The sequence below is a fragment of the Colius striatus genome, chromosome 7 (genome assembly GCF_028858725.1).
Source record: "Colius striatus isolate bColStr4 chromosome 7, bColStr4.1.hap1, whole genome shotgun sequence".
NCBI lineage: Eukaryota > Metazoa > Chordata > Aves > Coliiformes > Coliidae > Colius > Colius striatus.
In genome coordinates, this window is record NC_084765.1 from 36,015,450 (window position 1) to 36,041,123 (window position 25,674).

At 43.3% G+C, this 25,674-nt stretch overlaps 1 protein-coding gene across 2 annotated transcripts in view; it reads left to right on the plus strand.

Moving 5' to 3' along the window:
* The window catches only part of ABHD2 (abhydrolase domain containing 2, acylglycerol lipase), a 41,316-nt gene extending 18,875 nt beyond the window's left edge, over window positions 1–22,441 (plus strand). For both annotated transcript variants that reach the window (XM_061999331.1, XM_061999332.1), the window contains exons 4-11: window positions 2,268–2,443; window positions 3,942–4,109; window positions 6,756–6,939; window positions 10,921–11,013; window positions 12,704–12,814; window positions 14,040–14,109; window positions 14,939–15,023; window positions 16,024–22,441. In XM_061999331.1, the coding sequence (XP_061855315.1) occupies window positions 2,268–2,443; window positions 3,942–4,109; window positions 6,756–6,939; window positions 10,921–11,013; window positions 12,704–12,814; window positions 14,040–14,109; window positions 14,939–15,023; window positions 16,024–16,220 (1,084 nt within the window). In that variant the 3' untranslated portion in view covers window positions 16,221–22,441. The remainder of the gene's footprint in view (window positions 1–2,267; window positions 2,444–3,941; window positions 4,110–6,755; window positions 6,940–10,920; window positions 11,014–12,703; window positions 12,815–14,039; window positions 14,110–14,938; window positions 15,024–16,023) is intronic.
* The last annotated feature ends 3,233 nt before the right edge of the window (window positions 22,442–25,674 follow it).

Below are 25,674 nucleotides of genomic sequence, written 5' to 3' on the forward strand. Positions count from 1 at the left end.
TCAGACACAGCTGTATAACTTAGCTGCTGTAACTGGAGAAATTGCTTGCCTGTTAGTCCCTTGGGGTTTACCTGGGATTATATTTGAATTGAAAAGCACTGTATAGAAGCAGAATCACCAAAACTTTCCAGTGCATACACCTAACCTAAGATAAAAATGCATGCACCAATGTTGACATCTGAGTCTCTTCTAAAAGAGCTGCGAATTCTTAATGTAGATTGCATTTGACATCTCTTCAAAAGCTGCTAGCAAAAGACCCATCTTCAAAGGGTATCTGTGAAACAAGACAGAAAGCTACTGACCTGAACTGGTCATAAAGTAAATGACTATGGTGAAGCTAGTTGCTTTTTCTTGCGCTAGAAGAGCGGTATCTGTTCTGTCTGGTACAATAGTTGCTGTTCAAAACCCTCAGCAATGACCTGTATGTGACTTGAAGAACTACAGATGATTCTGCTCTTGTGCAGATGGATGAATAGCTGCTTTGAGTTATATTCACTGACTACTTTCTGTCTCTACCAGCAATTGCAGAAGATGAGCCTGCACAGTCCCCAGGATTGCTGGGAATCTGTGCACGGCTGGCATGCTGCACATTGTACCTGACAAGACCCACCTGCAGTCCTCCCAAAGAGTCTGTGAGGCTCATAGGTTCTTTGGGAAGCTTAATAGTTGAGTGATCAAATCCAAGATGTACCAAAGGCTAATTTGCAAGGTTGCAAACATCACTTGGCAACTTTTGCAGCCTTTAGTGAAGTAGAATCTGCTTCTACAGAAATCTACTTTGGGTCTCTCTGGGAAGTGCACTTGCAAAACCTGAGTGTGTGTATATATATATATATAAAAATAAACTACTGTGTTGCTTTGAGTGTAAGAAGTCTCCCTCATAGGTGAGGGAAGTGAACAGAGAGTTGCTCCTGTCTTGCTAAACAAGCCTAGTCAGTTCTTATTTTTATAGGAGGACTTTTTTGGAGCAGTGTTTAGGAGGAATGGGGAAATGTAGATATGACACATAAGAGCTGGTATGGGGAAGAAGGTCCAGCTGCATGAATAGGTTGTGTCAGAGCTTATGGGCTTAGGCAGTAAATCTGTGTCCTGAGCTGCCTAGTTTTCTGTGACTGGAGCAGAACATGATCACTGCTGCTTGTGATCTTGAAGTCAAAAGGAGTAACTGCAGGAAGGCCTAAAAAAGACAAGAGGGAAGGGAATTGCTAATCAATCAGGATGCAAGGTGGTGTCAACAGCTCTCAGGCTTTTTCTGGATACCTTGTTCTGTGTAGCAGAGACCACAGCTCCTTAATTGGAAGCTTGTCCCCTGGGACTGCTGTTCTCCTAAATCATTTGTGCCTTCCTGTTGAGAGCTGATGTTAATTATCTTTCAAGTGCTGGGCTCAGTCTGTCCTTGGCAGAGTGGTCAAGGGACTGCCGTGCCACCACCATGGGAGCAACAGTAGATTTCCTGTTAAACCACTTGCAGCTCTGCTTGTACTAAAAAGACCTGATAGCTAAGCCCTTCATGCCTTCCAGGTAGTAGCTGTGTTTCGGTCATGTCTTTTTGGAAGGCTAGTAAGCCAGGAGAAGACAATCTGCTTTGTCACCTTTAACATGCCTTTGATGAATATAATTGATAGACTCTTCCCCTCTTACGTTAAAAAGAATTTATTATTCAGTGGAGTCTGTCTAGTTTTTACAGGTCCTTTTAAAATTGTCTGGGGTTTAACTGCTTGAGAGACAAAATCACCCTGTACTATGCTCTTCACTTAACTGAGAAAAACAGTTCTATTTAAAGTTGTCCCAGCCAGTGAGTCTTGGGGCTTTCTATCTTCTAGGTATCTTCTATTATTTCCACCACTGGTTTGTACAGTCAAGTACTTAGACAAGTTCATGTGACTCAACCCAGTAAGCTACAGTGTTTCAATTCAAACAGATTTACAACACTATGGATTCTGAAGGTCAGTTTGGTTGGCTAGCAATGTGCTGGCCCAGTCAGAGGCACAAGGCCTCTGTGTATTTGGAGAGAAACATTTGTTCATGTAACATTTCAATATAGAAGAATGTCTGGATTTTGGCTTTACTGCTGCTATCAGTGGTACTTTTTCAGTTTCGAGAGCATATCAGGCTCTTTTTGTGTAAAGCTGCAAAGATCAGTGTTGCCAGTTCAGTCACAGCCAAAAGGGGAGATTTATTATGGGAGTGCTTATCTGTTCTCAAGGGCTCATTAACATGGCTGGGATAAGCAATTTTTTGTCTTTTGCAATTATTGCCTTTTTCAGGTATGTTCCACCCCTGATCTGGGGAAAGAGTGGACATATCCAGACTGCTCTTTATGGAAAGATGGGGAGAGTGAGATCACCACATCCGCACGGACTTCGCAAGTACCTCACGATGCCAGATGGAGCAACAGCCACCTTTGATCTCTTTGAGCCGCTGTCTGAGCACTGCATTGGAGGTCAGTCAAACAGCTGCTGGCATCTAGCTGCTAGCCTGTGCTCTGGGGAAAGGATGAGGACACTGCCACTTGGTTTATCAGAAAGGGTAGATATTAATTCCAACCATGGAAGGGGGCTGCTAAGCAATATTAACCAATGTATGGAGGCTACAAGACCATCTTGCTGTGTACCTGTAGCTCAAACAGCAGGAGAGACCTTACTAGACTGACTGTGGCAAGAGGTTGGGAATTAAGGAACAGAGGAGGTGTTGAGACTGGCAAAGAGAATATGGTGCTAAGCCTTGTTGGAGTGCCCTTTGCCTTTTAAGGTTGAGGGATCATAGGACAGAGGCTTAGCTGCATGAGATGCTTCATAATCTGGTGTGTATGGAAAAGAAGCTAGACTTCATCTCTCCCTTAGAAACAGATTCTTGCCTACAAGTGTTTCAGGATCTGCATGAAAACAAACTCTGTGTACGAAGGAGCCCAGACATGAAGACAACTCCATGAAAAAGCAGAAAATCGTGGTGTTCCCATACAGAGTGAATGTCAGCTTTCAAACTCACTGTTACTACTAGTAACAGCAACACTGAGTTAGTGTACCTTGACTTCAGAAGTACAAATTACCCCTGTAGCAGCTGATCTTGTTGTTAAGCCCATGACTCCCACTTGGCCTTCAGGAAAAGCAGAGTTCTTTTCTTAACTGTCAATGTTGACATCTTCATGGTATAATGCTGCACTAGAGCAGCCACTGTTATATTTATCACTGAAGAGAATCTGAGCAGTGCTTTCCTAATGAGGCAAAAATTCAGTGGCTACAGCTGCTAATGTTGCAGCTTTGCACATAAAAGTCTGATAGCTAATTTGAAGCACACATGCTTATCCTGAATGTAATATACTGTGCTTACTTGAATTACAACAATTACTTTCTTAGTTGATGAAATGATATCTTGTTAAACTAGTGAACGGTGTCAGCAGATCAAATATCATTAGATTAACCCCAAAGCAGATGATGGGCAATGTCAGCTGATCAGAATGTCTGTGCTTAGCAAAACTTCATTTTGAAGATGTGTTACATACAACTCTGGAAGGGAAATGAAAGAAAAATAGCATAGCCTGGCTACCTAGTGCATGAACAAGCAGTGGGGCTTCAGAGCTTCTACACACTTTGCAGTCACAGGCAGGCTGTGTAGTCAGAAGGCAGGTAATGTGTAATGTCCAAAAAATCCTTCAAAGGGAAGAATTTGTTCTTGGTCTCTAGGCAGTGCCTGTAGAACTGTTTGGGCAGCTTTCCCTAAAGTCAGAAAACTGTTCATCTCTTCTAACATAAATTACTTTTTCACATCTGTAGCACTAGAGCCACTGCTCTCCTGTCCCCTACTGGATTTTTGGCAGACTAGTAGAATTTTTAGCTTGCTTCTGGTAGATGGTTTCCCATGGATCTGAAATGAAAGCTTTCTGAATCTCTTAATTTGCATGAAGTGACATTTACTTAACTTCCCCCTCTTTCTGTGCACAGAGGATGTCACGATGGTGATCTGCCCCGGGATTGCTAACCACAGTGAAAAGCAGTACATCCGCACTTTTGTTGACTACGCGCAGAAAAATGGGTACAGATGTGCGGTCCTGAATCACTTGGGAGCCTTGCCAAACATTGAGCTCACTTCTCCACGGATGTTCACCTATGGTAGGTACTTTATGGCAGCTGGGGACTGACTTTCAAGCTTGGGGTATTTCTGGGGCTTGATCAGCCTCCTTCAGCATAACAGGACTGCTGTATCTGAGGATAATCATTTTCTACTGTTTCTTAGGAACCAAACTGAACTTACATGTGAGGAAGAGGGGATTCACTTTTCCTTGTCTCTTCCCTTAGCTCTTACACATGTATCCTAATCAAGGAGAGAGGTTTTATTTAAATAAGGCTTTTGCAAAACTCTTGTGGCAACAAAGAGCCTGCTCAAATAATTTTAGAGATACTGAAACGTCAGTTTAGTGGAATTTGAAACAACAAACTGGCTCTGAAGGATAAATGCTACTTCTGAGTCTGTAAAATGTCCAGAAAGAACATTTCTGTCCTAGAGGAAACACATGAGGATTGGTCCCTGGATGTAACACAAAACACCAAGGAACGGCAACAATTCTACAGTGTGACAGTAAAACTGCAGTTACAGAAGTGGTGGTGCTTGGGCTTTCACCTTCAGTGTAAGAAAGTCTGTCAGAACCTAGAAATTAAAAGGAGTAAAGGATTTGGAATTGTGTTAAAAGAGACTCCAGCTATACTTAACTGTCCTGCTAGTGAGTAACATGACTTTTGTAGAACGTGGCCTTCTTGCCTGTGACCTGATCTGCTTGTTCATCAGCTCTCCTGAGTCCTCATGTCCCTCTTTACTGCAAACATCTATAAGTACAATCTGTCAGAAGTCAGTTGTGGGTTTAGCAGACTGGTGTTGGGTTTCTTTTTCTTTTTTAATGATAGCAAAGATACTTACTGATAAGAGTTTGGATTAACAGTTTGAATGTTTATCTTAAACAGTTGAATTGGTGGAATAAAAATATTGTGCTTTGAGTTCTGAATCTGACAGGCAAATATGCTGTAGTGGTTTGCTTGTTTTATAGTTCTCAGTGGACAACATTTCAGGAATACCAAGTACCTCAACTTGTTTTGAGGCCCTAGGCTGTTAATGGCTTCAAGCCTACCATGTCTTGGGAACTAAGCTTGGTTTCTTTAAAGCATTTGTATTTAGTTTTGATAAGTTGAGGGCTTTCTTCCATGAAACTTTGCTTTAGACCTTAGGGAGTTACTCTGGAGTGTATCTCTTGAGACTCTGAGTCTTTTATAGCCTTGGAAGGGCAAGAAATTCCTAACACTTCCTTTGAGGAAAACAGTACATCACTTGGCAGAGTTACTTGTTAAATGGAGTGCCAGCAAGACCATGAACAGATTTCTCTCTGCCTCCAATCCAAATATCAGTGTCCTTCCAGCTTTTGCTGGGTTCCTGGCGTATTTGTTGAGCACCAAGTAGCCTAAATTTGGGATTTGCTGAATCCTCCAGCATTTACATCAAGCTTGTCCTGTTGCTATTCTAGTTTTGGATTTCTGAAATGGTTACCATCTGCCTTCAAATCATAAAGGTCAAACACTGAAGTATTGATTACTAGGTTCTTCCAGAGGAAACTAGAGCCATGTCATCTTGAGAAAAATTGCTCATTAAGAGTATTCACAAGGAAGTGCCCAAGCCCTGCTGAAAAAAACAGGCCAAAAGCTTGCTGTTTGGAAGAAGTAAACACAAATCCTGGTGCTCAGAGTCTACTCCAGAGTCTCTTGTCTAGCAAGGATGCTACAGCTGGAGTGGGGGCACACTGGCACAGGGTAGCATCCCAGTTCTTAGAATTTATCTTCATGTGATGCCTTCTGTGTGTTGTGCAGTCTTAAATCCAATGGGAAGGTCAATAAAGTGCATAAATACTTGATAGCAGTATATTGATACCATCAAGTTTGCGCTTTTGTCTCTTAGCTTCCATTTCCTGAACCCAAAGGCAGGAGAAATAGCTGTAGGTACATGTGTGAAGGCCTTGAAGTGCGTTAATCTGAGGACCCCAGTACTGCTAGAGACTCCACCCCTTGGTGCCTAGAGCCTGTGGTATACCAAGTGGGTGTTAGCTAAAAGCAGAACAGATCTGTATAGAGACAATTGCTACTTCCTTTGAAGAGGGGATACTCATATATCTTCTATGAAGCTGAAGTATCTGTACCTCTTCAGGGTTAAAAACATAGCTGCCTGTGCCTAAACCCCTCCCTGTGATTCTAGAGAGCACCTGCATAGTAGGCCTCTGCAACAGGCCACAGAGCTCTGACCTGGCAAGCCAGCTCCACATTTCCATCCCCTCCATACATCAGCATGTATTTAAGAGCCCATAGCAGCCTTACTTAAAAGCAAGAGAGCACGCTGCTTTACAGACACCCCACTTTAGTCAGAAGTGGCCAACTGCTTCAGGAAGGTAATGATGTGAACTTGTCTTAGATAGTACTGTGAAGCTGAGAGTTATTGAACTCTTCATTTTAAGGTGCTTTAGAAAGGAAGTGTTTCAATTGTCAGATTAGCTTTTGCCATGATTCTTAAGTTAATTTCATCTTTCCTTGGCAGTCTGTCAGAACTAAGCATGAGCTAAGGTCCACAGGACTCAAAACAGATACATGAACACATGTGTGAGTTGGAGCTCTTAAAACCTTAAGGTTACTGAAAAGTCAAAGGGTAAGAAGCTGCACTTATAGCACACAACTGAAACTTGAGGTAGGAAACATGAAGATTCTTGCCTTTGTCTTTATTTTTAGGTTGCACCTGGGAATTTGGTGCCATGGTTAATTACATCAAGAAGACCTACCCTCAGACCCAGCTGGTGGTTGTGGGCTTCAGCCTGGGTGGAAACATCGTGTGCAAATACCTGGGGGAGAGCCAGGCCAACCAGGAGCGAGTCCTGTGCTGTGTCAGCGTGTGCCAGGGGTACAGCGCATTGAGGTAGGTCTGGACACTTCTCCATGCTGGTCTCCTCTAGAGGTGCAGGAGGGGACAGATCTTTGGCAGAGTGCACATGGAAAGGCAATATGAGTGGATTTATCATGCATTGAATGGATCTGACGGGGATTCCACCCTCCTGAAGGAGCAGGCAAAGCTTTGTTGATGTGGCAGCACAATAAGCTTTCTTTCAATAATGTAAATAGGTAGCTGAGAATCATTGGACAACCTGGGCAAGAACTGTGGTGTTTTAACATCATTTTCCTAATACAACACAATCAGCCCCTGATTTACCTATCCCTGCTACCTGTTGTTGAAGATCCCTGTAATCCAACAAGAGACTTTCTACCCTGTGCCTGCTTAAAAACTTGTTTGGTCCACCTTCACTTCATCTCTGATTTATGGACTCATGGTGCTTGGGGGCTATAGCCTGAGAGACACAAGAGGAAGTCAGTGCCCTAAAGTCAGTGAGGAATGTAAAGCTTCATCACTCCCATGAGGCAGATGATCCTTTCTGTTGGTCTCCAAGAACAGCAGGATGCTCTAGGTGAGCTCTGCCATCTGTGCACACAGCCAGTCCTTGTCACTACAACTGTGTCCCTACTGTGAAACAAGTTTTTTCTCTTTTCCAAGGTACAGGCTTTCTTTTTCCACAAATAAGATTTCATTCAATAATGCAAGTGAGTTTTCTGCACCTGGCCAGGTACATGTGTACATTCTGGGCTGTGCCTGTGAGCTGACCTATGTCTCATTGCTGCAGCATGACAAACTGCTGAGATGATGCCAGGTTTGAAAGAAAGCATTTACCCTTTCTCATCACTGAGAAGTATCTCTTGGTTCATAATAGCTTGTCTGGCTTCAGTGTGCAGTTTCATCTGTCAGCTCTTACCTGGGAGGACTGGAAAGAGACACACTGCTCATATACAGCAAGAGCAGGGACTGAAAGTGTATTTCTGCCACAGTGCTGTGGGCTGATGAGGAGAGGCAACAATATTAGACTATTTATCAGGTGGGAAGAAGAAACCTTCTAGCCCTAAATTCTGCCCAGAATGTTAACCTGTGGCCCCACACCTGGAAGCCAAGGCTGTAGTGGTTACACCTAACACTAACACTTGCGTTTACTGCTAGAGGGTCTGGGTACAGCACTGCTTCTTGAAAACTGATGGCTCAGCTGCTGTGCAGTAACTTTGCATGTATTCACAGTTACTAAAGATTAAAGCAGTGGAACAAGCTGGGCTATTGCTTTCATTTTTTTCTGTCTATACATATGGACAGCTACGAAATGCAATAATTTAACTACATGCTTGGGCTTAAGACTCCTTGAAAGGCAAAAGAGACTGTTGAAACTAGAGTATTTGGGTTAAGATCCTTTGGACAGGTAAAAAAGTGAAACTAAGGTGGGCCTGTGAGGGGCTTGCTATGGAATTTAGTATCCCAGCGTGGTCAAGGGAGCTGTGACTCTCTTGGTGCTGCTGATGCTCTGCCAGGACTGGGATCACCCTGATACTCAACAGGCTGAAGACATCTTTTATGAGTTAAGCTTTCACAGGTGAAAGAGAATCCTTTCTGGAGGCATTAAGATGTGGCTAAAAGCTTGATATGCACTTCAGTAATATTCCAGCATACCTCATTGCTTGTGAGATCAGATGTGCTACTGCTGAAAGTGTATAATCTACTACAAGGTCCCCATGACTTCACACTCTTAAAATCCAAACAGCTGCTTTCAAGAAAATGATTTTTTCTGGGATTTTTGGGTTTGTTTGTTGGAGTTTTTTTAAGTGAAATGTTCTTAGTTGTCTTGGGGTTCTGGCATGGAGCACAGAGCACCCTTTCAAAACCAGCTCCTCAATTGTAGCCATCAGACAAGGTTTGCAAGGATCACATCTGGCTGCAGTCTGCTTGGTTCATCTTCTGCCATTATGCAATATGGTATTTCTGCTCTCCAAAATGACTTTGTGAGTAATGCTGTTCCCTAGTCCAATTTCTGTAGTAGTATGTCACGATGTGCTGGTAGAGCAGCAGGGCAAGGACAACCTGTCTAACAATACTGGACTTGGATATTAATGTGGAAAAATAACAGCTGTTTGTTCGAGTTAGATGTAAATCTCCAGTGGGCTGTGTGCATTACTGAGCTCTTGTCTCCACCTGCTGGGTAAACATTTACTAGCAAATCTCCAGTCCAAAACATCTGCTGTGTATTACTCGATTGCTTTTCAGGTGTTGTGTCTACCTACCTAATACCAACTTCTCCTTTAGAAGCCACTTAGCTGAAGAGCTAACGGAAAGCAACATCAGTAAATAACTACTAAGCAGAAGACAAGATAGGGATGGCCTTGTGCCTCTGGCTGTTGAAGTGAGAGGAAGGAAGTACAAAGCACCTCCAGATAGAATGGCTAGGCTGTGGGCTAGATCTAGTGGGTTAAAATAACTGTCTCTTTTGGCTATGTGAAAGTGGATTACCTGGGTAGACATGACCAGTTAGTTTACAACTCCATTTTCTTTTTTTATTCACTTGTACAGCTTTTAGTCCTCAAATAACTTTAGGAAGCAAAGGAAAAAAGTGCTGGTGACTGGGTTAAGTAAGGATCTGAAATAGAAAAGCCTTTCTAGAGCATTAAGCATGAGTTCCATACATGGCCCTAGTAAAGTATCAGCAATACAAGGATCTGCCGGAAGAATAAGACTGTTAATGAATTAACACAGAGCCTTGGGAATTTGTTCCCCGAGGCTAAACAAGGACATGTCTCCTTATTTCTTAATCTCTGCCTACACAGGCTTGGTTCTGCTTCTTGATCTTGTGGAATGCATCTTCACCATAGCTAAAGGCTGAGGAGAGTCCTCAGCTTTGAAACCTCTGCAACCTCAAAATACCAGAAGCTGCCTCTTGGTTTTTAACTTTTTTTTTTAGTGCTGTCAGCTCTTCGTATTAGTAGCCTGACACACCACAGGAAGTGCTGTAAAATATAGCAGCTTCAACTTATTGTACTAACTGAACAGGAGAATCTTTTGTGAATAAATGTGTATTTTCCTTCTTCATGCACCTGCCCCGGCATAAGCATGGTAGGCACAGTCTGGCTGGACAAAGATAAGGAAGTGGGGTTTTTAAAGAACTCCTCCATACTCCAGTGTGACTTTCTACGAGAAAACAGCTTACATGTGCTCTCAGAGGGAACTTGCAGGTTTTAGCTTTGGAGGGTCATGCTAAGTCTACTGTAGTTCTCATGGTATGTTAATGTTTAAGTGGTAGGAATACTTAAGTAGCCGAAACTGTTCCCAGCATTCTTAAGTTGCTCAGCAAATGATAGTGTGTTTCCTCAGTAACAGCAAACCCTGCTGAGAGCCAAGCTATAACCTGCCCATGACCCTGCGTAGCAAAGGAGTGCTGGTATCTGGCAGAGCTCACAGAAGTCTGGATGACTTTAAATTCTGTTTTAACAACAGATAAACTGTGAAATGCAATTCTGCTTTGAGAGTAGGTAGAGACTTCAACTCAGATGCCACTTGCAGCTGCAACTAGTATTTATTCCTCCAGCTTCTGCCAATAATACTAAAACAATAATAGTGTTTGTATGTCTTGGAAACATCTGCACAAATTATTTCCTCTGCAGAGCTAGGATACACAATAGACATCATTGTGTTCAGCAGCAGGTTTTAGTCTTTTCCTTGATAGTCCCATTAGATAAACTACATTCAACTTATGCAAAGGGATACTAAAATGCTCTTGTCAGTGTTGCAGATCTTGACTGATGACTTGTAAATGTTCTGATCAAACCAGCTAATTACTCAACAAGTGCAGATCTGTTTTCTGATACCACCAAACTTCTTGGAAGTGGAAGTCATTTCCTGGAAAAGGTTAAGCTGTGGCAGAGAAGGCCTGGAGCTTTGTTTACATAGTCTCTAGGTCGCCAAAAGATGTTGGTGTATTAATCTCTTTTTTCAAGAATTATTAACAGCTTTGATTGTTCTGCACTGTGTTTTGTCTAGGGCACAGGAAACCTTCATGCAGTGGGATCAATGTAGAAGATTTTATAACTTCCTCATGGCAGACAACATGAAGAAGATCATCCTTTCTCACAGGTACTGCAATACATCACTTACACTGATAGTATTGATTGAGTCAATTGCTACATTGAGTTTGTCTCAGGAGTCCTATTTTTAAGGACTGTGAAAAGATTATACACCAGTTCCTTGCTTGGTGGTCTTTAGATGAACCAACACAGAAGGGGAGCCCGTGTCAGCCTCATTCATATACTGTAAGATTTACAAATAAGCTGTGGTGATTTTTTTTTTTTAGAAGAAAGCAGACTTTGTCTTTTTGCCTTTTGAGGTGACTTGCTTAATGAATAAACAAGATATGCATAGGAAAACATTGCAATTAGACTTCAAAGTTGGAGTATTCTGCATCTGTTTCACTTCTAGCCAAGGAATTCCCTATTCAAGGAGCCTCTTGTCCTGCCACCTTCTTGAGGTAGGATTAATCACCAAGGTCTACTGTAAAGGGCTGCTGCTTATCAAATAAGCAAATAGTCAAACTGTAGAAACTGTAATTCTGGCTTCTAGCTGCTCCTCTAGAAAGATTATGTAGCCAACACTTAGTGTTGCTCTTCCTGGAGTGCAAATGTACTTGTAGGATCCCTGTGCTGCTGTTGTGATATGTGGCTCTCGTATATCAAAGGAATGTGTGTGTTAAACAGGTGACACGCTCAACCTTCTTGTTTCCTCCATCAGTTTTTGGGTCCAACTTTCTAGGGCCATAAATATGTAAGTACCTTATCTGTGTATATTTGAAGCTGCCTTACTTGAGGGAAGAAGAGGGGAATATCTAAGACTCATTCCAATTAAGACCATTTCACTTGCAAACTTCTGGTTCATTTTTTACACTCCTGTGCAGTAGGAAACACTTATAGAGGGAATGACAACTGACATATAGGATGATTCACATAATTCATTCCATATGGAAAATATTTACACAACTTGGTCAAACTTAATATGCCAGTTTAGGTAAGCTTTCATTAAAAGGTACTTAAGTTCCTAACCCAGAAAAAACAGTGCTGGCTTGAAGGTGAGCACGTCAAGTAAAGATTTTTTGGTTTTTCTCTAATCACTATACTCTTAAGACAGCTGCCCCAAATCAAACCTAAGCCTCCCTCCTGCTCTGTTTTGCAGCTGCCTCTGAAAGCAAATAAAACCCCCTTTCCAAGTTGGGCTTTGTCCTGTTTGTTAGGGAAGCAGTTTGTTCTGGTGAAGAAACACATCCTCTCCTGAGGGCAATAACTGATTATGACAAATGTCCATAGTAAATAGCTTTCTTCTAAGGTAATGTCCCAAGTAATTTCTGCTTTGTGAGCTAACCTAGTATCTGTGCTGGGGAGACTTTAGGAGCAGATGGTGAAGGAGTTGCTATGCCCAGGACTGCTAGTGCTCTCATATGAGCCACCCACAGGTTTGATTTGAAGCCAAAGGACCCTCCCTCAAATGCAGTCACTATTCCCAGCACTCTTTACTGCTTTCTCTTTTGGGAAGATTCTCTGTAGAGATCTCTCATGTAGTTTTTCAGGAGAACAATTTTTTTTGTTTAAAGAGTCTGCCAGGGTTTCTGTTAATGCCTTACTGCAAAGGGAGGTGGTCAAATCAACTGTGCCCAAAAGCCTTATGGACATGTACTTCACTTCTTATCGTGTCAGACTTGGAGAACTTAATTGTCCTTAAACAGGTCATGGCTTTTTGCCTTGTTATTTGAATGTTTTTCTTGATGTTACTCTTTCAGGCAAGTTCTTTTTGGAGATAACGTGAAGAAGCCACAAAGCCTGTCAGATGCTGATCTGAGCAGACTCTACACAGCAACATCCCTTATGCAGATTGATGATAATGTTATGAGGTATGAAGAGTGTTTCTCCAGTCCTGTATAGATCTCTGAAAGTACCTTCTTTTCTAGGTGTTGCTCTTTCATGTCCTTTGCTGTGCCTGGAGGAAGCTGCTGAAATACAGTGCTGACAACCTCAGAAATTTTCCCTTGTCGTCACATAGAATAAAACTTCTTTTAAAAAAGACATGCAAAAATATCCAACTAAACAACTTACTCCTGACAGTCACAGCTTCCGTGAAATCCTCATGTATTAATAAATCTCAACCTGCAGCCTTCAATAATGCAGGAAGAGGCCAGCTCTGCTGCAAGCTTTAGCAAAAAGCAGTACAGAATGTGGAACGTGGCTCAACTGCTTATGAATGTCCTTAGCCCTGGTTGAATTTTGGAGGGAAAAACCCCAACCAGCCTTCTCAGAAAAATATACTGGGCATCTCAATAAACAATAGGGTTGGCTGAGGTAATACAACTTTTTTACTAACAGCTAAATTAAACTCTGCTTTTTTTTAAGCAGTAGCCTGTTACTACCTGTGTCTTCAGGGGCACAATTCATACCGTGGCATGTTTTGTATCAGGCATTACAACTTCAGTTTGGAAAGTTATTAAACTGTCAGCCATACAGCTATTAATGCTTTTGGCAGACTGGATGTATTATTGGCTGCTTTTTTCTAAAGCCATTCTAGGGAAATCTCCCTACTTGTCCCTCATACCTGAGCCCTTTCTAGTGTGGGCCAACAGCTATGTTGTCTCGTATGTCAAAAGAAAAAACAAACATTTGAGTAAATGTTTACTGAATTTTTGGTTTGGTATGGAGTGCTAAGGATTTGCCAAAGAACTGGAACCACAATGAGTTCTGGGTGGCTTGTAGGCAGGACACTTTGTCCAGTATGTATGAGGTTTATAAACCGTGGTTGGTTTGTATTTGAACAGGCTTTCAGGTAAAGATGAGCAAAATCATCATGTTTTTTATTCCATATGTACAATTACTTAAGTGGGGGATACTGTAAAAGCTCTGAAGGCTGCTAGGCTTCACCTTTCACATTTAACTTGGCCACATTATCACAATGTTTAAGCACAGAAAATGTAAAGGCATGTGCTGCCAGAGGTGACAAGTAGAGAAAAAGCATTGTCTGTGGAAATTGAGGTATCATTCATATCTCTGCGTACATGTCCTCACTTGAAAGTAAGAGTCCCATGGGTATTAGAAGCAGGTGATTGCAGTGACAATCTTCTCTTTCAGGAAGTTCCATGGCTACAGTTCCCTGAAGGAATACTATGAAGAAGAAAGTTGCCTGCATTACTTGCACAGGGTAAGCTCTTGCAACAAAGACTGTGCTTGTACCTTCGTTTTCTACCTGAAGAGAAAATGCTCCATGGTTTCTGTTGTTGATACCTAAACACAGCTGTATTAGCTGGGATTTTCAGAAATAATCAGGCCTGGTATATTGGAGTGGGATTTCAGTTCTTGCTGCCTCTAATACTGGGGCTAAATGCTCTGGGCTCTTAAAAGCTTATAACTCTGGCAGCTAGTAGCACCCAAGTGATCCAGATAAAGCCAGGCATTCAGCTGAACAGCTCTGAATATATGAGGATAAGCTGGGAAATGGTGGTGGCATAGAGCCTGCAGTTTTCAAGAAAGAAAGACTTACTGGATACTGTACAGAAGAGACTCAGGACACTTATCTGGCAGGCAGATACTTAGCAGTCCAAAGCTTTGTAGAGGAGGATGTACAAAGGATGGAGATGTTCCAAGGGAGTTTCCTGACTTTAACAAAGGTGTCCATAACAGATCTGTCTCTAGCTGCCTGATGTGCGAAGCAATGCAGAGCAAAAAGGGTGTAACTGAGTTGTGAGAGCAGGGAAGATCTGTAACCCAGTCTGTATTTGCTCTGATGCAGACCTGCTCCTTTCATACACCTGAAAAAAAATTGAGTGCTGCAGAGTACTCCACTGGTGAAAACCCTCCAGTCTTAGTTTTCAGCTCTTTTTGCTTTTCTGATAGTTGTTCTAGGTACAGACAACTCTGAAGTCAGAGATCTTAATTGAGTTAAGCTGCTTATACAGTAGAAAGGCTGGAGTTCAAATACCAGGGCCTGACTATTTGGTTTTTTTCTTCTTCTACCATGTATCTTGATGCAGATCTACGTTCCTCTTCTGTTGGTTAATGCTGCTGATGACCCTCTTGTGCATGAGAGTCTTCTATCAATTCCAAGAGCTCTTTCAGGTATGTTGAAGTCTCTTCCAGCTGTGCATATGTGTGTCCAGGCAACTTCCTTATTACATCATTATTTGTGATTTCAAAGCAGCTTGACTTGCCTCTTCACACCTGGAATCTGATGGGAGGTGTACTAAGCCTTCTTGAAACACCAGTTGCTAGAACTAGCAAAGCTAACCTTGAGCAGGAAGAACTTTCTTCTGGTTTGACTTGTGTTAATAGCCAGCAGGTCACATTCTTGAATGGAAAAATGCTTACTCATGTCTTCATTCCTCACTGGGACTTAGTAGGAAGGTGGGTTATTATAGTGATAGACTTGATAAAGTACAGATGAACACAAACCCCTTTGATGGATGTACACTACTGTGACTGTTATTTGGTACTGAATTAGAATTTTTCCCTTGAAAATTCTGTGAGCTGTATCTTCAGCCAACAAAAAAGGCAAATTACTTTTAGCAACACTAAAGAGGAAGGTGGCTGCTTCTTCACCACACAAGTAGTGGGCGCACAGGGAGGGAACCCAGATTCATTCTTGGGCAGAGAATTTATCCACAGCTACCTCCAGACAGACACAAGCACAGGGAATCTCTCACTATACATGGAACAAGATAGCTGACCTGTCAGAGCTTAGTGCAGCTCAACATGACACTAACAGCCCTAGTCCAGTGTATGAGTTAAAGATGCTCATATATTAAAGAATGAGAATTGTTATAGCAATACAGGTGCTGCTGTAAGGGTCCAGCCAGCAGCATTTATTTGGTAACCTTCTTGTACTGTCTGGGATTGGTTCCTGCAGACTGTCCTGTTCTGTGAAGCAGTAAGGCTTTGTGCTTTAGACTTCAAAGGCCGTGGCTACTTAGTTGGTGCCTTTCTCCTTCCCACATGTGATTGGTCCTTTGGTTGGGATGCTATGCCAAGGGCTGAGTTGGTTATCACAACTTAAGATGGTTTCATTCTCAGCTCCAAGATGTTAACCTTCTGGAACTTTCTGCCTCCTTTTGTTTTACAGAGAAAAGGGAAAATGTCATGCATGTGCTACCCCTTCATGGAGGCCACCTGGGATTTTTTGAGGGGTCTGTACTATTCCCAGAACCTCTTACCTGGATGGATAAGCTTGTGGTACAGTATGCCAATGCCATCTGCCAGTGGGAGAAGACAAAGTCTCAGTGCTCGGACACAGAGCAGGCTGTATCTGGCCAGGAGTAATTGACCCAAAGACTCTGGATTGCTTCAGCATATTTCCCCCTTTGGGAACATCTTGTTCCCTCACCTGCTGCTTCAGGTTTCCATTTTCCTTGATATATCCTATGGCTGGGGGTTGATCACAGTGTTTTCTTCTGAAGTGAGGTGAAAGCAGAGGTTAATATCTGGTCAGAGCATCTTTGCATATGTAGTCAATTGGGTCTGTCATTTACTGCTCTGCCTGAAGGATTAGGTTGCTGACTGACTTGTTACAGGGTTATTGAGCTAAAGATTGCTTGCTTTAATATTGCAGAAGTTTCAAATGTCAAAATCTCTTCACCTGCTGGTCTTTAAGTGTAGATGACAGGGTAACTATGACTGTTCTCTGTCCCAGTGCTGGAAAAACCCTGTAACAAGCCCCAATCCAGTGAGTGGTTTAGTCTCCAAGCCATTGAAATGCAGCTTGGAAAAAGGTGCTTGACTGCAAGTGGAGTTCCAGCATTGCCCCATCTCAAGGGAAGTTCCTAGGAATGCACTTACACCAGTGAATCATTTTTTAAATACTTTTCCATGCTTCAGCATGTGTGAACTGGGGTGTCTTTATGCTAGGACTCCACACAGAGAAAAGCTGCAGGCTAGTAACATCAGTGAATGTTTCTGTGTAAACATGTTCTCACACCAAGACCGGATCAGTCACCTTATCATCTTTGCCTCTTTTTAAATGTAGTCATACTTTTAGTACTCGACTTTTTTTGTTTGACCCAGGGCTCTTTAAAGCTGGCTCTGGCTTCCAAGTGGGAAACAGTGACTAAGAATCTGTGAGATCTTTGTGAGCTCAATCTGTTTTTAAGAATATTTCATAGGGAATTATGTACTGTGTTAGGGACTGATTTGTTGGGAGGAAAGTATTTATTTAGATTTACTCCCCTTATGTCAAGGCAAATAATACCAAAATTCTTCCCCTTGGCTTTCAAAGCATCAGATGGTTTTCAGACACATGACTTTCCTTACAGCTGATGGGGAGCTGGATGTGCTGTGCAGCTAGAATATCTTTGCATGGCTAACTATTTCCATGTCTATGTGAAGGCTGTAGGATGACTGGCTCCAGTAAGACACTGGGTTCTTCCTCACTTGAATTCCTTCTCAACACTCAGACATTCTCTTCTAGTTTTAATATGTGAAGTGTGAAAGCTGTTTGCAGGAAAGATGCCTGTTCACTTGTGCTTTTCCCTCAAGTGGCTGTTATGGTCTGTGCCAAGATGGTTATTAAAGACTTTAGTCTGTCCCCTGGAAGGAAAGCTGTCCCATGACAATCTGTAGACTGCAACTTTGTGGTCAAAAAATCTTTTCTTTTTTAAAATTTTTCTGTCAGTATTGTAGTCTCATCCATCCTTAGGACTTCTTTGTCACGGTGTCAGTGAAGTTCTTTTCCTGTCACACTTCCCACATCAATTGGCACTTTATTGCTTCAGCCTTGGTCTGTGTTCCAGGCACTTTAGTTCATAGCTTAAGGGTGAAACAAGCTGCAAGTCTTCAGTCTGGTAAAATAGGGAACAAGCCTTCTGAACTGCCCTGTCCTTGAGCTTCAGTGGGTTGGAGAAGTGGGATTTTGTTTTGATAAAGCAATAATTAGCTATTGTAGCAAAGGTTTGTTATCATATCAGGAAATTCTTTTTATTTGCCTTAGGCCAGACACCTTGGCCTGTTACAATGAACTGTGGATATCTGCACATTCTCCTTGGTAGTAAATTTAGGTTTCCCTTTTTCTTCAAAGAAAAGATGTGACCAAGTAAAGCTATAGAAAGACTTGGCCATGCTTGTGGCTGTTCCATAAGAACTATTTTTGGGCATCAGTAAGCAAGGATATTCTTAGCTGGTGGGTATCTTGTCTCTGTGTTGTTATCCTCTTATTCATACTGCATCTGTATATCACTAAAATCTGTCATAAAAAGCATTTCAGATTTTTGCTTAAGTAGCTGTTCATGTAATATTCATTGGGTATGACTTAAATGTCTTCTCACTTCAACAGAAGTGGAATGTAAACAACACTTGTACACATCAAATAGATACAGTATAAATTTAGATGTGATAGAGGTTATGGTTTTTATCTCCAGTGGGTTACAACTTTAGAAATGTTTCAGCTTTCCTAGTATATTACAGCTGTGGCTTACACAGGGCATAGACTGTCTTGAGGAAACAAAACTGCCCTTCTTGCACTACTTTTGTCCTTCAGTCCAGCTTTACTGTGCTGTGATGACTATCAACTTCAGACAGCTCTAGAGGAAGAAAAATTGGCCTTGATATTAATACCTCTTTTGAGGTGAAGAGACCATCAGATGACCCAACATGTGGAAACCTATGAAAGAAAAGTCAGTGTGCATCTGACCTCCTTTGAGAGCAAAATATTCGCCTTCCTCAAGAGCCTTATCAAAAGCAAGAGTGCTCTGCCCAGCTCCCCAAGTGGCTGAAGCTCTGCCTTCCTTCCCAGGACCCCGCTCTGGTGGAACAGATCAATTGTTGACTGACTCAGAACATGAAAGTTGGGAGGGTGACAACTGACTTGGATACTATCTGAGAAGGTTAGTGCTGAGGCAAAGCAAGTGTTTTGCCTCTGCTTTTTGGCCAGGTCATGCCAGTTCTTCTGAAAGCAGAGCTTTGTCGTGGGAAGCTTTTTCTTGGAAGAAAAATTCCTCCCATTTTGTAAAGATCATGCTTGACAGACCAGGCCTTCAAATGTGTTTTTGTGTTTGAGGTATGAGGAAGCTTACCTTCTTGTCAAATGTACCTTTGTTTCTACAGCAGATGGCCAGTGAATCAATGACCTGTTTTTAAGCAAGTCTCCTGAAATGAGGTGAGCAACTGGGCAATTCTCAAAGCAGCAGGAGTTGTAGCTTTGTCTAATCAAATAGGGATTTTTCTTTAAAGCTGGAGGGTCATTTTTAAGAATACTCTTTCCTGCCCTCCAGCCTAAGCTTTTGTACTTCAGAGGTGTGAATGCTGTGGGCTTTCTGAAATTCTCAACAAAAGTAATAGGGGTCTGTTGCTCCTTTGACCTGTTTTTGCACTTACATCTACAGCTGTTCAAACCACTTGTGACTTGACTAATTCTGGCCTTCTTTGGGGAAGAATAGCTTTTGTCACAGCTTGTTTGTTCAAGGTTTCTGGAGCCAGAGGTTCAGCTTACTAAGCAATGGAGGGGGGGGAAACCCCAAACCCTGTTCTATCCACCTCACCCAATTTGCTGCTGCTTTCAAAGCAAGACGTGTGTCAGACGTAGCAGTAACTTCGAGATCTTTGGAAAGTGAGAAAGGAGAAGGTTAAGCTGCAGCACATGTTATCTAAAGAACTTCAAAGAAAGGACTCATGTATTAAATCTTGTTGACAGTGACTGACAACAAATACCGAATGCCAGTACCTCCAAGAAGCATGGGGATTTGGACAATCCTAATCTGGAATAGTCTTCTCTCCCAAAATAAGGCAATACTATTCTTGTGGTGTGGGCAAGTTTTCTTCATTCGTCCAGTGAACTCAACCTTAAATGCAGGCTGAGTTTTGAAGTGTTGGAGGTGAAGCAGTCTCTTTCATCTCTTGTCAAGGCACACAAGGCTGTTGAAGTGTGCACTTTTAAGTCATGACAGTGTAGTCTGATAGTGCAGTTCAAGATTACAGTATGAAGAATCTGTCATGTGTTCTGTTTAGTTTCAAACCTGGAATTGGAAGAGCATTAGCAGGGTTCTTCCACAGCTAGTCTCATGTGGTATACACACCTCTTTCCCACCACTGGATGGAAATAGCTCTTGAACATAAACCCTAAGGACTCTCTCAAGCAGACAGCAAGTGTAGAACTATTAGTCTTTGATGGTTAGGCTGGTCCAGCCATCGTGTTTGTCAATGTCTGGGGAGATCTGAAGGTTGTATGTGAGTAGCTGGGACTTGCTCTTCCTGAACACAAGGAACTTGTACCTTCCACTACATCAGATCTACTGGCATCCTTAGCAGTCCCTCGGTTACCTTCTAAATCGAGGGTGTTTGCAGATGGATGTGGCTTGTGTCATTGTTGCACTGTAAGGACAGACACTTGAACTTCCCTGTGGTCTCTTTCCAAAGTGTTTTTCTGCAGTTCCTGCTCATGAAGATACAGATTACAAAGGAAGGGCATTAAGCAAAGATGTTGGGAACTATTAACTTCAGTACTGAATTTAGCCAAGATACCTGTGTGTCATCTGTCTTGGGTCTGTCATGAGTTCCTAGACCACAGCCCTTTGACATGTGGTGCCTTGCCCCTTTTTCTCCTCCTTCCTTGACATCAGCATATCTAGAGACTTCAGTATCAGCTCTGTCAGAGCTTTGGGGGCTTTGACTTCTAGTAAATGAATTTTCAGACAGTGTGTAGTGAGACATCTCTGTACAAGTGTGGGATGTCTTGTAGACTGCTCACAAAGGTCCTTTAACTAGCTACCATATATTTCAAGGCTCAAAAAAAACAAGGCTAAGCAGTGGAGCATTTTCAGTGCTCTGCTCCTCTAGCAGTAGGGATTGATTCATAGAAGGAGGATTTGCTTGGTTTAATATGGGATTTGTTCCCTTGCAATCTCAAAGTTCTCATGTCTGCTGACTCTCCAGCAGTGTAGGAGGTAGATTTGCAAAGTGACTACATCTCAAAAAAAAAGAGCAGAGATTGGTGACTTCAGGCTTTAATTCCCAAACACTTTAGTCACCTGGATTGCTTCCAAGTTTTTTCTAGAACTGTTCTGCCTATATGGAGCTTGTTGAAATTCTTCCCAGCCTTTTTCCAGAAGATCAGAAAAGACCCTAGGCTTGTGCTGCATGTATCAGCCATTTCTTGTGAAGAGCATCTTGTTTCTGCCTTGAGTCGTGCTCCATGTGTCCTTACTCCCTAGGTGGATCTGTGGTTGGGTAGGCTCTGGAGCTGCAATGACTCAGAGCAATGTCTCCTTTGTGGCTTCTTGATGGGAGTTTTGTCCAAGTTTAGAATGCTTTCAGAGCCACACCAGCCTAAGGAAGGGGATTTCTTGTAAGTGTACCCCTTTTATCCCTGGGAGTGTCAGTTACAGTGGCCTGGACTTTCTCAGCTGTTGGGGGAGCTGAGGCATAAGTGCCCTCTAAGTCAAAGCAGGTGCCAGCTTTCTATGTTGTGGTGGAAAAGTTTCCTGAACTGTTGCATTCTGAACATCTGTATTCTTGGTTTTGCTAGTTAATCAATGGACCCAGACACCCACAATCAGGGCAGCATTTATCAGCTTGGCTGTTAGACTTGAAAAGGGTTGTTCAATACCATCTGATAACACTCTCCTAAAGCTCTAGCCCTATACATCACTTGTGGGTAAAGGCTTTTCTTTCCTTCTTACCCAGTAACCTTGCCTAACCTAGGTATTGTTAATGCCAGTAAGGAGCCTGATCCCATGTAGGTGTCTCTTCACTTCTTTCTGGAAGACAGACATGCCTTTGTTTATCTCTGGCCATGTACGAGCTTTGAATTAGATACAGAACTTTCTTCTAAGATCTCTGTTATAGCTCTAATGGGATGTTGACCCTTTTCATGGCTCCTGACAATGGGGAAGTCTTGGGGAAAAAAGTGCAAACAAACTCTTCTTGTATTTTCTACAAGCAAACCCTACTGCATAGCCCAAAGGAGCATGTTCTCTGGTTGTCTTACTTGACAGCTTGACTGTAATTCCCAGTGATGGATCACTAGATATTCTTCTTGAGAGAGCATAAGCTCTTTCTCTGAAAACCCCAAGCTGAAGAGGTTTGTGGAGAGCTCGGGAGGAACAGACCTGTGCCCTTTTTGTTTTGCCCATGCAACTGTGTTAGAACAGGCTCAATGACTCCTGATGTTCTTGGTGAGCAGTTTACTACAAAAATATTTTCAACCTGGCAAAATTATACTCTAGAAGCATCTCTAAATGCTGCCCTGAAAAAAGCTTGTATTGAGACACCCTTCCTGCTGCCATGTTCTGAGTCAGATTCTCTGGAGCTAGCAGCTGCAGGGGAGATGATTTGCAACTAGCAATGCAATTTTCTATATCTGCTGATGTTTACCTTTAAAATGATATATAAATATATATAAAACAATGTATTTGATTTTTTTCTTCCATTTTTGTTCTTCTGTGTGGTGTAAATTGAAGGTCATTGCAAAACAAAATGTAATTTTGTTATCTTTGATTCAGTGGGATTTCTTTATTTAAAAATAAAGGACTTATTGAAGTGCTTTATTGAAGTGACTGATGTCGATGCTACATGTGGTGACCGTGTGCAATGTTACTGGGTGATGGAGTTCAGCTGGCACTCTTGACACACCAACCAGATATACTTTCTTACTCTTTTCTCAGCAATGAGGAGAGGATCATCTGGTGGAGGAATGGAGTGGGCAAATACTGACTAAAAGGTAACTGGATGCCTGGATGTGTTCCCTCACTTATGAGATTGGGATCAGCTAAAGGAGGAACAAGAGTAATCCTTTAGCTCCAGCCTGTACATGTGAATTAGTATTTTATGTTCATTTCTGTTCAGCAGTGCTGTTTAAACATGCCTGTCCTGGGGCAAGGCTCTCCTCCTATCCCTGTCATCCACACTGAGACAGGAACTGGCTTGCTCCTCCTTTGCTTTCAGCTAGGATAACTTGTCAGTAACTCCTGTTTCTGGTGCTGCTTCTATCTTTTGACACAGTGGTTGGCAATTCTAGTGGTAAAGGCAAGGGCTCTAAATGTGAATGAACCTCTCCTTTGAGGGAGAAGCCTTAAGCTTGCACCCCTTCCCTCCTCCTGGGGTACAAAGGGCAAGAGGGGTGGCAGTGCTGGGGGTGTCTTCTCCCCCTTTCACTCCTCACAGCTGCTCTGCCCCCCTCAAAGAGCTGGTTCTGCTGCCCCCTGAAAGCTGAAGTGACGGTCAAGATGATACATTGTGGGGGGGGGGGGGTCATATCTAACAGTACAGAGGTGGTGTGCCAGCCTCTGCTGTCACCTCCAGCATGAGCCTTCCTCTGCCTCTGTTAAGAGAGCAGAACAGCTCTGCTGTAGCAGACAGCCCTGCAACAGTAGGCTTCTAGGGAAAGTCAGTCTTAACAATTCCTGCTCTCTACAGGAGCATCCACCACATGCCCTGGCTCTCATGGCTGCCGGGGCTGAATATATTGGTGGGTCAGCATGGGCTGTCTGGCAGGTTCTTAAGCAAAGGAGCATGGGGCTTTCTTGAGGTTCAGGTTAGGGAGAGAGCTGAGAGGTGACTTTATCTTCTCCCCCTTTCTCCCTTGCAGCATGTGACACAAGTGCTAGTGATGCTCAAGCATTGCCTAGTTGCATTTTGTCTTCTGGCCAAGAGAGGTCCTTGACACTCCTCTGGTGGAGAACAGAGATGGAATCAGCTTAAAAAGCTGAATCATAAACATTACAGTGGGAAAAGACCTGTAAGACTGAGTCCAACCACTAACCTCACACTGCCCTGCCCACCACTAAACTAAACCATGTCCCTCAGCACCTCAGCTATGTGTCTTTTGAGTATCTCCAGGACTCCACCACCTCACTGGGCAGCCTGTTCCAATGCTTAGTAACCCTCTCAGAGAAAAGGTTCGTCCTCATCTCAAATCTAAACCTCCACTGGCACAACATAAGGGTGTTTCCTCTTGTTCTATCATTCAGTATTTGTAGTGATCGTGTCTCCTCTCAGCCTCCTCTAGGTTAAATGACCCCAGCTCCAGACCTGCCCTGAAACTACTGAAGAGAGTATATTTTTGCTAGTGGACAAGAGTAGGCTGTGACAGTCCTCTGTCAGTCCCCAGATTCCCCCAGGATCACCATGTTGCTGACTGGAAGAATCCCCCAGAGCCAGGCCAGGACCAAGAGCTGATGCAGGGCTGAGCACTTGCAGCAGGTGAAGGACTCTGCTCTGGGAGTGTCCCTGGAGCGTGTGGCAAAGCTTTTGGCAAGTGTTTCTGCAGAAATCTTCATCTGTTATTTTTTCCCTACTGAAAGCAATTAGATTTCCTAATCTTTCAGCTCTTGGTAGAAGAATCACACAACAGCTTCTCAGGCCAGGACAGTGACAACTTTGAGCCTAGGGCATACAAAAGCCTTGTCAAGAGGACTGCTTGACTGATGCTAAGAGCTTGCTGGTGTGTGGGTTTTTCTATCTACAGACAAGTGAGAGATATGGAGGATAGGTGAGTCTGGTGAGCTGTTGAGGTGGCTGGGCTGGGCCAAACTGTCACTGCTCTCCCACAGTAATGAGAATAGCTCTGAATTGTTCAGGTTCCATCTCTAGATTTTTGCTTATTGCAATTTAGCTGTTAAGTCTACTTCAAAACTCATTCCTGGCTTGATCAGAGTCATGCTGAGAGAAACCTGAGGACAGCACGGGTCATGCTCCCTGCTCTGTTTGCTGTGCTGTTTACTGTCTCCCTATCAAAGCAAGTTAGAGCTGACAACTTGTCCCAGCAGTGGTGAGCAGCCACAGGGACCTCCCAGGAGCTGTGACTCCACATCCCAGCAAGGCAGTGTGGTGCTCCCAGCTGGACGCAGTGGGAGTTTGTTTGTCTGTTTACAAGTGAGCTGCAATTGCTCTGTCTCCCAAGGAAGCTGTGCTGAGACATTTGCACTGGCCTGATGTAGGGTTATCAGATGTGGTTTCCTTAGGATGGCTCCAGAGGCTTCCTGGCTCCATGGAAGCAAGAGGTAATGAGGAGTGCCTTTGACTCTCCCTGTGGGCTCAGGGCAGAGTCTCAGACTGGGACTCAGCATGCACAGACTCACCATGCATGGACTCATCCTGCTGCTGAGGCTGGAGAAAAGGGATTTAACCCCGGACAGGCCCCATCCTCCCTGCAGTTTCAGAGCCAACGTCCTGTTTGGTTTGAGCCTGAGCCAGTGCCCTGATGAATACAGCTCTTGTCAGTGCCCTCCACCTCGGCTACTGGGGGTGGGAGTCTGGTCCTCTGGCTGATGAAAGGCTTCCCTGTGTAGTGTGGAGCTGAGAGGGAAGGAGAGGGGACAGGGCATGCTGCAGGACCAGCTTGATAGAGAGGAAGGTAACCTGGGCAGAGGGCAGCTCTCCTCCAAGTCTTACTGCTGGCCAAGAAAGGAGAAGATGGTCTGGAAACAGCTATACGATCAGCTCCTTGGAGAAGGTGCCTGGTTCATGAACCAGAACAGACTGCCTTGCCTGGGACATGGGCTACTTCTGCCTCCCTCCTCCCCTCCCTGGTCCTGCTGGCTCCATGTTAGGAAGACCTAATTAGCATCAGCATCACCTCTGTTTGCTGGACCAGGACCCTCCTCTGCCCTCCATGGTGGGGCTTCCCTGACAGAGCTCCCTCTCAAGATGCTGTGCTAGGAGAAGCAGCTGTGCTGAGGTTTCTGAAGGAGGGTATATTCTGCTTGTCTTTCACTGTCCTGTGGTTTAGATCCATCTCCTAGTCTTAGTGACTGCTGCAGCCTCTGTTCCCTCTCCCTTCCTGCCCAGC